At 41.8% G+C, this 15,313-nt stretch overlaps 2 protein-coding genes across 2 annotated transcripts; one reads left to right on the top strand and one right to left on the bottom strand.

Moving 5' to 3' along the window:
* Nucleotides 1-726: 726 nt before the first annotated feature.
* Nucleotides 727-3,744, top strand: Oaz3 (ornithine decarboxylase antizyme 3). Its single transcript, NM_001291938.1, is given in 5 exon segments — nucleotides 727-961; nucleotides 1,228-1,370; nucleotides 2,011-2,186; nucleotides 2,596-2,681; nucleotides 3,487-3,744. Coding segments are annotated over 5 exon segments (705 nt in total). The 5' UTR covers nucleotides 727-794; the 3' UTR covers nucleotides 3,621-3,744.
* Nucleotides 3,745-6,347: 2,603 nt separating this feature from the next.
* Nucleotides 6,348-13,771, bottom strand: Tdrkh (tudor and KH domain containing). Its single transcript, XM_035451304.1, has 12 exons — nucleotides 13,657-13,771; nucleotides 12,837-12,943; nucleotides 11,982-12,171; nucleotides 10,734-10,873; nucleotides 10,325-10,646; nucleotides 8,832-8,992; nucleotides 8,529-8,701; nucleotides 8,319-8,383; nucleotides 7,878-8,029; nucleotides 7,619-7,717; nucleotides 6,817-6,913; nucleotides 6,348-6,397 (listed from the first exon to the last, which is right to left on the bottom strand). Exons 1-12 carry the CDS (start codon nucleotides 13,769-13,771, stop codon nucleotides 6,348-6,350), a joined length of 1,671 nt encoding a protein of 556 aa, XP_035307195.1.
* Nucleotides 13,772-15,313: the final 1,542 nt, after the last annotated feature.

The following is a 15,313-nucleotide window of genomic DNA, read 5'->3' as shown; positions in this document are numbered from 1 at the left end:
AACAGAACTTTGTTATTGCAAGCCAGGCTGGTTCCAGATGTTGAGCAATCCTACCATCTCTGCCTCTTGATTGCTGGAATTAAGGATTTATAGTGTTACAGGTTTCTAGAGATGTTTAATTTGGAATTACTACCCTATAAAGACAACAGAGGAAGTTCTGTAATTTGTATCACTTTTCCATGCTATGGAGAGGGATGATAGTAAAAATAAAGAATTATAAAAGAAATACTAATCAGATCAGTGTTGGAGCAGGGTCTTGGAAGTTTACTGTGGCATTAGACACCAACTCTGTAGTTGCTGGATTTAGAAGTGTTCCAGAGGGAGGGTCAGGGTGGTGGGTACAAGAGCTCAGGCAGGGGTGTTTGTCAACAGTAGGTAAGTTTTAAAGGTTTTTTTTTTTGTTGTTTGCTTTTGTTTTGTTTTTTTGAGACAGGGTTTCTCTGTGAAACAGTCCTGGAACTCACTCTGTAGACCAGGCTGGCCTCAATCTCACAGAGATTGCTTGTTTCTGCCTCAAAAGTGCTGGGACTAAAGGCATGTGCCAGCACTACCCTGCAAGTTTTAAAACATTTTAAACTATCAGTACAGTTTCTAACTGAACTGGATCTTGGTTAAGCAGAGTTGAATATGAGCCTTGGCTAATGAGACAGGATGGGGTAAAACTGAGATGACACAGTCACTGACCTCTTGTCTATGTCATAGTACCTGCCAGGTCACAATGACAAGGTTGCTTTAACTTCTGCCACTCATCCCCTGAACCTCACTTTGCCGCAGGGAGGCACTGAACAGAGAAACTGCCTTGTATCAGGTCCCACCCCTCTCTCTACTCCCTTTCTTATATCAAGAGGGGAAAAACACGGAACTACTACTACCCCATCTGGTCACCATACGCCTATTACCTCTACTGTTACAAATATCGGTTCACCCTCCGGGAAAGGATGCTGCCTTGTTGCTACAGAAGGTACTTGTTTTTATCTTTAACTATGGCTTACATAAAGTATATCAGAAAACAATTTGAAAGAATTTCCTGAGTGGCAGGGTAGAAGCCTGGCATGGATTTGTATAATTTTTCTATTTGGTTGGCTTGGAAAAATAAGCTAATTCATAGGTGATACAGGAAACAGTGTTGAAGACTGGTCCTACGCAGCTGAAGTCAGGACACTACCTTCATAGTTTTTTCATCCCAGGCTCTGAGGTAAACTAATTTGAGTCTCTTTCCCAAACAAGCATCACTTGCAAAGAACAGGAGGACCTGACGCTCCGGCCCCCTTACTGCTGCCTCCCGTGCCCCTGAGTCGCTAGGAGGCCTCCAGGTGGGCAGAAGCACTGATCAGGAGAAAGACCACAGCCAGCTTAAAGAACTGTATTCAGTAAGTAGACTATGAGCTGGTGCTATGACAGCTTTGATTGCTGTAATGACTTTGTTAGGGGAACATTGATAACCATAAAAACTAGAGCTAAGTAGGACCCTGAACTCATGCGTAAAATTTACTTGCTTTCTGGATGGATTCTGGCCCAGAGATCTAAAGTTCATACAGTTGGTAGCAAACAGCAGGATGGGGAAAAAAGTAGGAATAAAGGTATAGCAGATTATAAGGGGACTTTTGAACAAAGTAGTTTAGAGATGTATCTGGTGGTAAAAGGCCTGTAATCCCAGTTTCTTGAAAGGGCTTTCTAGGATACAAAGTGAATACAAGGCTAGTTTCAGCAACTTAGCAAGACCTTATTCCCCAGTCTCACAAAAAATAGTAAAAACGGGGTTGGGAATATAGCTTGAGTAAGATGACACCCTGAGCTTCCCAGCACTAGAAAGTAATCCTAGGTATATGACATCAAGTAGAACTCAGTATTGGATGGCTATGCCTAGGGCTAAGGAATGTTGTTACATCTCTTAAGATTTTGACTTGTTCATCTGCCTCTTGTTGGCTCTACAAAAGCATTCCAGTTTGCCCTAGATGTGATTTGAAGACTCAATGAGAATAGATTATGGCTTCAATTTTTCTTTTCCAGGCTGGGAACCTGACAGTGCTATCAACTGACCCTCTGCTTCACCAAGATTCAGTTCAGTTAGATTTCCACTTTCATCCCACTCCCCATTCCTCTGCTCATTGGCATGGTCTTCTGTGTGACCATCGACTCTTCCTGGATATCCCATATCAGGCCTTAGATCACGGCAACCGAGAAAGGTGAGGAGCTGGGTGGGTGTGGGGAAGAGATGGGGTATTCCACCTTTATCATGTCACAGTGACTTAGGATCTGGGTCAGACACAGCATGCTAGTAACACACAGATAAGATCTTGGGGTTCGAGGAATAATTTTAGGTTGAGGGCCAGTTGCTGAACTCAGAACACCAAAGTGAGCATCCAAATAGCTGAATACATTTTGCTGCTCAGCAGTCCCTTCAAATGTGACCCCTTCTGTGACATATACCTCAGTCGGGTAGAATCCCTTGGTTTCAGAGAATAGCCACTTAAACTCCATTTGCAACTTATAATTTCCCAGTTTCTGCAGGTATAGAGCAAAACACTCACCAGTACTTCTCCTGCTCTGACTTTCTAGAGTTAGCTAAGCATTAACTTTCTTTCTGGTCTCTAGTTTGACAGCAACACTGGAGTATGTGGAGGAGAAGACCAATGTGGACTCTGTGTTTGTGAACTTCCAAAATGATCGGAAGGACAGAGGTGTGCTTAGGCTTCTTGGGATAAGTCCCTCCTCTCTGGCATTTCAGCACCCGTGTCCCCACTTCTACTGCAAAGGAAATGAAGGCACACAGCATTCTATTCTGTCCCATTACAACTGGATTAACAAGAAGCCCCTGTAGGTGGTATCAGGCACAAGGCTGGGAGCACTGGAGAAATCACACAGGATCCATTTCAGGATGTCTTGTGGTAGACTGATAAAAGGTGTCAAGAAAATGTACCAAGCCTTCACAGTAGGAAAGGATATGTGTAAAAGGCTACAAGGACAGGAACATATTTAACCAGATGCAATATGTTAGTGTTATCTTTGAGTTTATACTCTGCTGGATATAAGATAAGATGAACGGGGCCATGGTGGTATAAGCCAGTGTCCTAGCATTTGGAAATCTAGGGCACGAGAATTCGACACTCAAGGTCAGATTGGTTACATAGTGAGATCTCAAAACAAAATAAACAGATGCTGCTCAATTGCCAGCAATAACAGATACCATTTTAGAGCTTAGAATGCCATCATTGCACTAAGTGCTTGAACAATCACATCTTAAATCTGTGAGGAAGTTTCTCATGCCCACTTTACAAACAAGTAAACTGGAGCTCTGAAAGGTTAACTCAAATGTTAATGTGAACACTAAGGTAGGGTAGGCCTGTGTCTATCACTCCAAAGCACACCCTAAGCCCTCTAAGCCCGCACTACACTGCTTTCCAGAGTCACTCCCTGAAGAAAACAAATCAGAGTTACATGGGCTGAGCTTCAGTGGATGTGCTAATCTTTTGTTCTGTTCTACAGGTGCCCTGCTTCGAGCCTTTAGCTACATGGGCTTTGAGGTGGTCAGACCAGATCATCCTGCTCTCCCTCCGTGGGACAATGTCATCTTCATGATGTATCCCCTTGAAAGGGACCTTGGCCAGCCTGGCCAGTGAGCCTCCCTAAACATGTTTATTCCATCTCTGTGAGGGGTTGGAAACCTTAACACACGGGACTCTGGGGCCCAGGATGTGATTTGAGACACCTCCATCCTAGGAAATAAAGGGTAGTGCAATCAAAGTGTTCACCATTTCTTGGCGGCGGGGGTGAGGGGTGGGGGGGTATTGGAATGGAATATGAACTTGCCAGAGATTAATTAACTGCAGAACATACTTAATGACTGAAAAAAATCAGTGACCTGAGTCAGACATGGGAGGGCTCCTTTTGTCTTCTTGTCCCTAAACCATTTTCCATTACCATTTACTGAGCACCTGCCAAGATCAATTACCAGTCAACTACAAAGTACACAGAGACTAAGCCTTGCTAGAATGCATTCATATATTTCAATTCAAACTAGACAAGTGCAAATTTCTCTTTGGAGGTGAAGAAAACCAGAAAAAGTGTATACATCCTAAGGGATAGTATTACAACTGAAACAGAGTATTCCAGACAGCAGCAAATACTGGGGTGTACTGGAAAAATGGCAGGGGACTCAAGACATAATGGACACATTAAAGGAATAGGGATTTGAGACAGGTCTCATGTAGCCCAGGCTGGCCTCAAACACACTAGAGAGGGACCTCACATTCAAATGCTGAAAAGAGGCAAGTGCCATAATTGTGTTTAATTTTTATTTTTAGGTGTGTGCATGTTTGCCTACTTGTATATAGGTACACTATGTGCATGCCTATAGTGGGAAATTACAAATACGGAGTCAGGTAGAAATATAAGGGTATTTAATAGGGAAAAGCCTTACAGAGCGACCTAGCCAGCAGGTGGGTTAGCAGCCTGTACAGAAAGGACGAAAGAGAAACCGAAACACTACATCACTCTGACCACGCCCTCACAAGCATGGTCAGGTACACCTGTAGCCAGCCCCTAAGAAGGCGTGGCTACAGCTTCCCCTACAAATGCCTGGTACCCACAGAGGTTAGAAGAGAGCACTAGATCTCCTGGGACTGGAAGTACAAGATGGTTGTGAGCCACCATGTAGGTGTTGGGAGCTGGACTTGGGCTCTCTGCAAGAGTAGCCAATGTTAACCTTTGAGCATCTCTCCAGCCCCAAACAATTGGTTTTAATGAGCTTTTATATGATGAACTGCAAGTCCTATGACCTCTATCCCTGAGGGAAGCATTGAGGAAAAGTAGGACTAATGGCTCCAGACCCTGTTATATAGTAACTCCAATGCCAGATTGAGCATGTCAGTGATTCACCATGGCCGGAACATTAATAGACTGTGTAGGTTCCTCCAGGACCTACAGGTTCAAGAATTTTGAATTTAGGATATTGTAAATGACGGAGGTGCTATACCAATGAGCTACCCTTGTCTTTTCTCACTTTTTGAAATAGCATTTTACTAAGTTGTTCAGGCAAGATTTTTTAAACTTTCAGTTTCCTGCCTTGGCCTCAAGTAGCTGGGGTTTTAGGCCCAGGCCTAGCTACTAACCCTAGAGACCCATGTATTCATTTTAGGTATCCCAGTTTATCTCACCTTGTTTCCTAACCATTTATTACACTATTGTACATTCATATTTAATTGTAAGTACTGTCAAGATTTTCAATGGAGTCTTATAATACCATCACCAATGGAGAGATGGTTATTATAAGACACCTCAAGTCTTTCAGTAAGTTTACAGTGAAGATCTACTTCTAGAACACATGTTTCTGGAGTCCTAATCCAGGCCTTCTCACAGTGTAGGTGGGGTATGTATAGGTGAAACTGGTTATGGTTCTGAGGGAGTAGCTGACTTTCATAACCTTAGGGGTAGAATGTGAATGTTTTATATGGGAAAGACCCTTCAGAAGATGGGCTTCTAAATGTGAGGTAGCTGGCAATTACTACCAAGATTTACTCAGATTCTGAGACCTTACCCACAGGCCTACTTCCAAGTGATGAAGAGTATATGGTTTGAGAAATATATCAGCAAACAATCCTCCAAGCAGAAGTACATTCTTTTTATTTCTCTAGATGTGTATATACAGACACATACTGGAAATTTTACATTTCCTAAGTTGACACTCCATTTCTTCTACTTGTATTAAACTAAAGTTCATAAAGAAATACTGAAGGACTGTTTAAAAAAAAAACTTATCTTCAATAACCTCAGCAGTGGAGGGTGAGAGGTAGCACTCCCCTCTCCATGAGACCTTTATATTTATGCTGATTTTTCCCTTTGTCTTCTGACAACTGCAGTCTTCAGAGTCCAAATACTGATAAGGTGGGTCAGGAATCCACAGAATCATCACTTCCCGTGCCCAAACTCTGGCTGTTTCCCAGCCTCAGAAAGAATGCAGTCCAGCAGTAATGCAAATTACTGGCAGGAGAATGAACCTCATATGAAGAGGCTTGGAATTACACAGCAGCATCCCAAACATTGAAAGGTGGGGGAGGAACCAGCCGTGAGAAATGTGTCTCCATCTGTCACTTTCTGGTAGGTTCAATGGAACGGAAAAATGGGTTTGATCCATAGCAAGCCATGCCATGGATTTCTGTATATCATAGACTCCTCTCTCCTGGCACCAAATCCTGCCAAAGAAAGAGCAAGTTAAGCTACAAAGATGCTGCAGAGAAAGAAACACAAAAGAGAGAGGGAAGAGGAAATAAAGGCCCTTATGAGTTTTTTGTTGCTACAGACTACTCACAGCAAAGCAGATGGCTGGTCCAGTAGCTGCAGCCCAGACTTCAGAATAAGTCATCTTCAAGGTTATCATCACCAGACACGGAGGCAGCTTCTAGTAGTGAGCAGAAACAAGAACATGGTATTGCGTTATTCCAGCAGGACTGCCAGCGAAGATCAGCAGGAAAATGGGCGGTTGGTGCTCAAGGTCCTAAAGGCCAAGTGGCTTTCTGTTTTTAGACAGAGTTGCATGCAGTGCAGGCTGGCCTCAAACTCTATTGAGCCAAGTATGACCCTGACTTCGGATGCTCCTTCCTCCACTTACCAATGATAGAATTATAGGCATGTATGCCTCCACAGTTTTATGAAGTCCCGGGGATCTAATCCAGGGCTTTGTGCATGTTAGTCAAGTACTTTACCAACCAAGTCACATTCCCCAGTCCCAAAACTGAGCTGTAACTGACCTCCCTAATCTGGACAGACTAAGAAAAAGTAACTTTCACAAATGCTGTAAGACAGCATTGCTGTTTGTACCTGATAAGCTGAGGCAGGACAGGGTATGTGGTAACTCTTCAGGGCTCTTTTTGGTCTCATTGAGTATGCTGGCAAGAGAAGCATCTGTTTCCGTGGCCTTAGGGCATAGAAGAGAAAAAGAAAACTGGTGGGAAGGGAGAAGCCTGCCTGTCATTTTGATCATAGGTTTCACTATTTAGAAAGACACAATGTCTTTGATCCATTTTTAATCAGTCTGGAAAACGAAGTAGTCTAAAGGTTCTCATGATGGCATAAGCTTCATCTCATTAAAGTTGGTGAAATGGGGCTAGAGATGACTCAGTGGTTAAGAGTACACATTACTTTTCTGGAGGACCCAAGTTGGATTCCCAGCACCCACGTAAGATGCCTTACAACCTCCTGTTACTTCACCTTCAGGAGATTCAATGCCTCTTGGGCATTCACACACTTGACATACACTATAAAGACACACACACATACATGTGATTAAAAAAAATAATTGTTAGAGACTACAGATATGGCACAGAAGTTAGAGCACTGGCTGCTCTTCCAGATGACCCAGGTTCAGTTACCAAACTCTACATGGCAGCTCACAACTGTCTCTAAGTCAAGTTCCAGGGATACCAACACCCTTCTGGCTTCTTCAGGCACTACATGCATGTGGTGTAAAGATACACATGTAGGCAAAACACACATATGAAAAGAATCTTCAAAAATTGATAAATGGGAAAAAAAGAAAAAAATTGATAAAAATGTATCACTAAGTGCCACTAGGCACTTGATATTTCTGGAAGAAGCACCTTAAATGACTACAGAAACTCACCATGTCCTTCAACATATCTGGGACAGTTCCATCTTCCACATCTTCAGGAAGCTCAACTGCATATCCTTTACGCACTAATTCTAGCCCAATATCAAGTTTCTGAAAAGGAAAAATGAGAAAGCAATGATGCTCTGTTGTAAGGGAAAATAGGGTGAAATGGTCAGTAGATCTTTCAGAGTAGAAGTGATTATCAGATAAAGGTTTCTGGGAAAGAAAATATAGATGATGCAGCAAAGCAATGCATGAACCTCATCCTTACCTTCCCATTACTGGTATCATATAAATAGATTTTTGGCCAAGTTGAGATTCCAGTCTGGACATAGCTAGAGATCTTGGCCACCAATGGCTTCCAGTCAGCACAGTGAGTGAGTCTGTCAAACTCATCTAGAGCTTCCTCTTCCCACTGTTCACCTGGAAGATCATAAGGGAAAAGAAGGGCTAAGCCTTAGGGCTGATAACAGGAATACATCCAGGATATATCCCAGGAATGAATGTTCTTATGCTCTCCCCAGGAATGTACTTATAGTCTTTTTCTGGTGGGTTTGGATCTGACTGCCAAGCAAGTTTCTGTCTTGCTTTCTAGGGCTGATAAGGAAAAGTCTCCAGAACTCAAAAAGCTTGGGAAGTGAGATTTCTTCTTACATGCTGTGTGAGAGCTACTGTTTGGAGGTAAAGGCAATAGGTGACATGACTGGGTTACCTGAGGGGGCGATTCGTGCCAGACTACATTCTATTGCTTGAAAGGGAAGGCTCAGGAAGTCACTCCTAAAATCAAAGAAACTGAAATTAGAATCCCAGGTGTACACATTTCTTTCTAAATCTCCTTGATATACACCAACAGCTCACTTTATCAGCAGAAGTGAGCCAACAGCTGGGATGCTAGCAGATTCCACACTAGCTCTACACTCACCTGAGAGCCCTGAGATCTTTCAGTGGGCAATCTCCATTATCTCCAAAGTCAACAAAATAGAGGTCCAAGTTCCCATTTTCCAGGGTACCAAGAATCTGGGCTCGATACCAGGAACCATTTGTAGATAAAGGTGCTGCTACAATGTCTCCTACGTGCACAGTCAAGTCTTCAGGCTATACATGGGGATGGGAAGTCAAGAGGGGGTTATTATATGAAGTGGTAGCTAATAGAGAATAACAGAAAGGAACATTTTACAGTGAAAAAGATAAATCCCAGCGTAACCTTCTCCCTATAGCAACTCACCAGACTATTTTCATAGTGCTGGGTCATCTCAATGATAAGTTTATCCAATTGGAGGCTGCGGGAGCCAATGATTTGGATCCAGAAGTGGTTAGGGTGTTCGGAAGCAGAAACGTAGACTTCTAGGTACTCGTCCGCATGGAAACTGAAGTCAGGACTGGGAACTGAACACAGGGTAAGTATGGAGACCATATTAGTAAGTATCATCTTTGGTTGGAATGGGGAGACTGAATCAGGGAGATGAAAGACACAAATACAGTGGCTGTTTACCAGTTTAGAAATGATTAGAGGGATTTGCTGACTCAAATTATCTTCTATATCTTTCTATGTAACCAAGTTGATTTGTTTACACTGTCATTATCCATGAACTCAAATGAGGCAGCAATTACAGTGAAGGTTAAGCCTTCATCTGTTAGGCCTGGCAGGATCAATAAAAAAGGACACAGATACAGACTCTCTGCTACCAGGGATTTATAATGTGAACCTAAGCAAGCTTCTTTTAGGGCTTCTGATCTTGTTCAAACTAGCACCTGTGCATAGAAGAGGAAGCCCATGGCCATTTCACTCTTCAATAATGACATTTAGAAACAGTAATGAAACAGGCAATATAAAAACAAAGTTGAAAATTTCTTATGGAAAAGTATGCCTTAGATATGAGAGTACTTAGCAATAGATAGGCCCAGGCTTAAGGAACACCATGGAAGAGGGGACAGAAAGAATGTAAGTGCCAGAGGGTAAGGAGTGTTGTAAAATGTGGTCTTTTGGACATTACAAGGCATTTGGATACACGAATTCACAGAAGCTGCAGTCACCTACACAAAATCAAGCCAGTTAAAAAATTCCAGCATTGATTGAAGGGCTCCTGAGGCCCTATGTCTGGCTAAGGAAATACTGGCATTGCTAGATGGTAGGGGAAGCAGTCACTTTTCTTTGGGACTGTAGCCACTTGTAGGTTACCCATGCCCAATGGATGGCCCCACACCCATGCAAATACAGGTAGCACTGATTGGACTTAGTGGGTTCTAAAAAATACAGTGAATGGTTCCTGGGGAGCAACATACAAAGCTGTTCATGATTAGTCTCCATCCACATGCATCCACATGTATATCCCATACTCATTGCATGAATATACATATGCATACAAGCATGTGTGCGTGCACATGGATGCACACGCGCACACACAAAATATGTGTAGAGAATAATAAAAATTTAATGATTATTACTCAGATTTTCCTTTGTGAACATTTAATTTTCTACATGGAGGCTAATCATGAACAGCTTTGTATGTTGCTCCCCAGGAACCATTCACTGTATTTTTTAGAACCCACTAAGCTGTACTCAGAAATTATGTTTAGTATTAGCAGAAAGGCATTATCTATGATGACAGATGGAAATTACAAAAACAGAATCTAATTGTTTCCTATTTTAGGTTAGTTAATCTAGTATTCCTATCTTTTAATAAATAGGTTAATAAATAGGCTCTGTCCATTATATACCTTCAAACACGGACGTCTCTGGACTGTTTTGGGCACCAGAATTCTTTAGGCTGTCATCATTAGGTTTCTCCCAGGAACCTTCTTTTGGTCCTGCAGCAACCATATCACCACCACCTTTGCGGAGAGGAACCTCCAGGGGTACAGCTGGCCCCATGCTAGAACCGGTATTCTTCCATAAAGCTGCTTCACCAGCTCCACCTGGCTCCATCACTTCTTCTCTTCTCACACTGATTGGCTGCTTTCGTGGAACTCTGGTTTCTGCAGAATGGGCAATTCTTTTTCGAAGTTCTTCATCTTCTGACACTTTCTCCAGTATTAGATGCTGTGAGAAATATGAGGGGTCATTTCTGTGTAGCCAGATACTGACATGATGGCCAGAAGGGCCACCCTCATTCTCTGGTATACTTGCCTTAGCTGCAGCCACTTCCTTTTGTGTTCCCGAGATTTTTATAAGCCTTGACAGTAGTAACGTTCCCTCTGATTCTTTATCGCATGTAATTTTGGCTCCAGAAGCCTTACAGATAGAACGAATGGTCTCACCACCTCTCCCTACATTAATACAGAAAAGCCTGTCATTCCTTGAGTCCAACATTCACTAGAAGAGAAATCACTATTTTGTACATGTTACAAAAGTCAGTTCTCATAATCAATTTGAATAGAACGTAAGATAGTAAATAGGAGTAAGGAGCTACTAAAGTAATTACTGGAGAAAAGAGAATATGGGACTGTTTTAACCATTTTCTTTAAACTTATGCTTTGGCCAGATTAACTTCAGGATATTCCCACTTGTTGGCTACACAGCAGCTATACTTTCTATTTTCATCTGTAAGACACATGGTATAGAATGTGTCAGACCCTGAAATGAGGAGGACAGGATACTTCTTTGCCTCTAATAGCAGCACTAAGGAATGATCCAGGGAAAAACTTAACAAGGACTCTCTACAGGTATCTCTAGCTGTTGTGGGAATTAGGCCATTTGGTCTAATGACCAGTGGAATGGGTTGGCCTGATGGGTGTGGTGTCTTCTCTAAGGATGTGGCTTCCTGATGCCATGGCTAGATGACCTGATCTGTAGTTTTCCCCATTCTTCCCTGGTGGAAAAGGCAGCGGTGCCACTTCATTCCGTATTCATGAGTGTGTTTTTTTCCATTTCATCCCTTATATGTCTGTGGGTTGTCACTTTATCTGGCACCCAACCTGGGGCTAGTTAGTAATAAGCCTGAGCCATCAGTCAAGCATTTGGAAATGGCTGCAGGACTGGGCAGGACATAGAAAAGCCTCCATTTACACCTAGCATCCCTGCAAATCTTATTTTGTGTGTACATGTGCAGTTTATATGAATCAGGGTGTACCACAGCATCTGTGTGGAGGTCAGAGGGCAACTTGGTTCTTTGCTTCCATCATGTGGGGCCTCATATGGAACAAGTTGTCAGGCTTAGCAATTTATCCACTGAGCCACCTTGCTGGCACATAAAAACCTATCTGAAAGACTCATCTTGCTTCTTGATTTTTAAAACACCAGTTGTGAAGAAAGCCAAGTTCTGAACTAAGTGTGTCTTTCTCCCCTAACAAAGTGAAGAGAAAGCCAGGAAAAACCCTTGGGAATGTGGGAAAGACATAGAAGGTAAAGAATAAAGAGGAAGCTGTCCAGTGGTACCTATGATTCTGCCCACAGATCGCTGGGGGACTGAGAGTTGCTCAAACACCGGGGTGTTTTCTGTCAGGATCTGATGGATTGCTGCCTTGGCCTTGCACACCTGAACAGGAAAACCACTGATAAGCAGCACTCGCTCATCACCTACATCCTCCGTGTCCACGTCAATCCGAGCGCCTGTCTGTTTCCGCAGCTGCAGAGAGGAGGCGGCATGTACTTTATAGAACTTCAATTTGGGCCTAGTTAATGACATTCTATCAAACCTGGAGGCAGGTGGAGCTGGACATAGCCTCAGTTAAATTAAGAAAGTATCAATGGCCTTCATTTACTTGTATTTATGCGTGAAGATTAGTGACAAAGGTAATCCCAATAGTAGTTAACTTAAAACCATTTCTGTGTTTACAACTCATTTGCTCTCTTGGTATGGATCAGCAAATAAAGATTTTCTTTTTCTGCTAGAGAGCAAACCCAGGTCCTCCCAGAGCTAATAAATACTTTAGTGATGACCCACATCCCTATTAAAGAGACTTTTGCTTTCTTGACATTTCAGTTAAACAATGGAAGACGGAATAGCTAGGTAGCAATCTTTATTGTCATTTAATGGGAACTCATTAACTACCTAATAAAAATTCATGCTATATAAAGCTGAGAATCATCTAATCAAATACTATTTCAAGCTTAGTCATCTACCATCTGAGGAGAGGTACTAATTTTTAGAAAGAAAACAGCGCAGTTAGCTTAACAAGTTCCTGTATTTTTTCTTTTAAAATATATAGACAGTGTGGGTATTCTGTGTAATGTGGTCAGAGGAAGGAAACATGAATAGATAGAAAACCATCTGCCAGCTCATACACTTACCTGTTTAATATTGGCTCCTTGTCGACCAATGATGAGCTTCACAGCCTCCTGGGGAACTCGCATCTCTATCTCAATATCATCTTCTCCAACAAATGTCAGTCGTTCTTCTGTGAAGACCATGACAGACCAGACTTAAATACACTAAAGCTACTACTTACTATCCCTTCCTGAGTCAGGCTGTCAGAGATGATAATCCAAGACACAAACTGTGGATCTCAACCACAATGCAAGACATAGAAACTGAATGGTAATTACAAGGTTCCAAAGACGAGATGGGCCTGGGTGTAATAGCTCAGAAGTAAGGGTGCAGAGTATACACAAGGGCAACTTTAATCCCCAGCACTCTATCTGCCCTCCTCCAAAGAGAATTTGGCATTTTCTCTTTGGGATACTATTTCAGATTCTAAAATGGGAAAAGATTCTGAAGAACAAAAGTTTTTAGCTTTTAGGATGCTACTCTAAGATAACTTCTATAGAGCAATAAAAGCTAAAAGTTGTCTGAGGCATTCATTAGTCTAAAAACTTATTTTTATAATAGTCATTTCTTTGGGGGGCGTTCAGCAGCAGAATGAGTATATATATATATATATATATATATATATATATATTCAATAATCACATAGTTGGGTTTGCTAAGGAAAGAATCAATGACATCATGAGTTTCTTCCATAAACTAGCTTTCCAGTATCAACAGAAATGACATTTTCAAACATTTCTCACACAAAATGAATTATTTAACAAACAGTACTGGTGTGGCAAAGGCAGCTTTCATTTCAGCTTAACAACGCAGATGGAACAGGCACTGTATGGGTCCACATACCTCTGCTTTCCCTGTATCGGCGGTATAGGATGTAGGCAATTGCCGCACTTGCTGGGACTCCAAGGCCCAGGGCTATTTTTTGAATAGTGGACAGCCTTGTCCATGAAGTGGCCATTTTCTACTGTATTCTGAAACAAACAAATCAAGAAGTAGTTTTTTTACCACCAACTTGTCTTGTTGGCAGAGAGGCATGAGAACACACTGTATTAAAAACAAAAACTAAAAAACACCCACTACGAAGCCAGACAGTGGTGGTGCACCGCCTTTAATCCTGGCATTCAGGAGGCAGAGGCCGGAAGATTTCTGAGTTCAAAGGCAGCCTGGCTGGCCTTTAGAGTAAGTTCCAGGACATGTAGGGGTACATAGGAAACCCTGTCTCAAAAAACAAGAAATAAAATAACCAAACCAAACAAAAAATCTTACCTGTCTATTTTCCCATTTCAAAAGCTCTAGTTAAAAAAAAAATCTATTTCATAGAAAAGTCTTAGGACATTTAAAAAATGTTAACTAAGGTACATGAAATTTATATAGCACCCATTTCACATTTGTGTGTGTGTGTGTGTGTGTGTGTGTGTGTGTGTGTGTGAAAAACTAATTCCTAAAGACAAAGGAGTTAAAAAAAAAACACATATATGTCCATCTTCAGGTCAAAGCATTTGTGGTGTTGAGCAGCCAGGGTTTGTGTAGCCTTGGCTGTCCTGGAACTAGCTCTGTAGACCAGGCTGGCCTTGAACAAGAGATGCCCTTGCCTTTTCCTCCGAGTGCTGGGATTAAAGGTGTGGGCTACCACCACCCAGCAATGTGGCTCTCAGCTGCCTAAATGTAAATTCCTTAATGGGATGAAAGATACTTTGATTTTTGCCTGCCATCTTCATAGACTCTTTTTTATTCTATATTTGCTAGGGGAATAGGATCTACTTACATATCTTCCTCTGACAAATGTCACCTGTGTATTCCTATTTCTTGCCAGTGTCCCTAATCAAGTTCTAGTCTTTCAAGTTTCATCTTTTACACTATCACCTCTTCTGAAGCTTTAGGGATTTTAGGGATTCCTAGTGCTGACTAATGTAGATATTACTACTCCATAGTACCTGTCTGTTACCCTGCTTCTTCTAAACTAGGTTTTACTAGTGCAGTTAAAGCACATTAAGCACTTCCATGTGCTAGACACTACTGTGGCAGTAGGAACAAAGAAAAAAAATAAATGTGCTTAATAGCTACTATCCTAGCCACTTTATATGCATAAATTATTCAATATTCACACAACCTTGTAAAGTAGGGAATAACCTCATTTTTATAGAGGTGCACATTTACCTATCACCCAGAATTTGAGTTATTTGCTTATGAAAAGTCTAGTCAAGTAATTTCAGAAATGTATTTTTAACTTTCCTTGTACTTAGAGGTTCAGGGTAACAATATATAGTTCTCTATTTTGGTCAACTTCAATTAAAAAAGTGGTAGAGGGCTGGGCAGTGGTGATGCATGCCTTTAATCCTAGCACTTGGGAGGCAGAGGCAGGCCGATCTCTGAGTGCTAAGCCAGCCTGGTCTACAGTGTGAGTTCCAGGCTCCAAAGCAATACAGAGAAACCCTGTCTCGAAAAACCATACCAAACAAAAAACAAAACAAAACAAAACAAAAAGAAAAAAACAAACTGG

The sequence above is a fragment of the Cricetulus griseus genome, assembly GCF_003668045.3.
Source record: "Cricetulus griseus strain 17A/GY chromosome 1 unlocalized genomic scaffold, alternate assembly CriGri-PICRH-1.0 chr1_0, whole genome shotgun sequence".
Classification (NCBI taxonomy): domain Eukaryota; kingdom Metazoa; phylum Chordata; class Mammalia; order Rodentia; family Cricetidae; genus Cricetulus; species Cricetulus griseus.
The sequence above is the reverse complement of the archived record's forward strand: the minus strand, read 5'-3'. Positions and strand labels throughout refer to the sequence as shown.

Excerpts from the sequence above, each read along its gene's own strand:
- Tdrkh (XM_035451304.1), bottom strand. The coding sequence starts at position 13,771 with ATGGCCACTTCATGGACAAGGCTGTCCACTATTCAAAAAATAGCCCTG. Across the intron at positions 12,172-12,836 it reads AAGGAGCCAATATTAAACAG|CTGCGGAAACAGACAGGCGC; the intron begins GTAAGTGTATGA and ends TCCTCTCTGCAG. Across the intron at positions 6,914-7,618 it reads CAGATATGTTGAAGGACATG|GCCACGGAAACAGATGCTTC; the intron begins GTGAGTTTCTGT and ends CTATGCCCTAAG.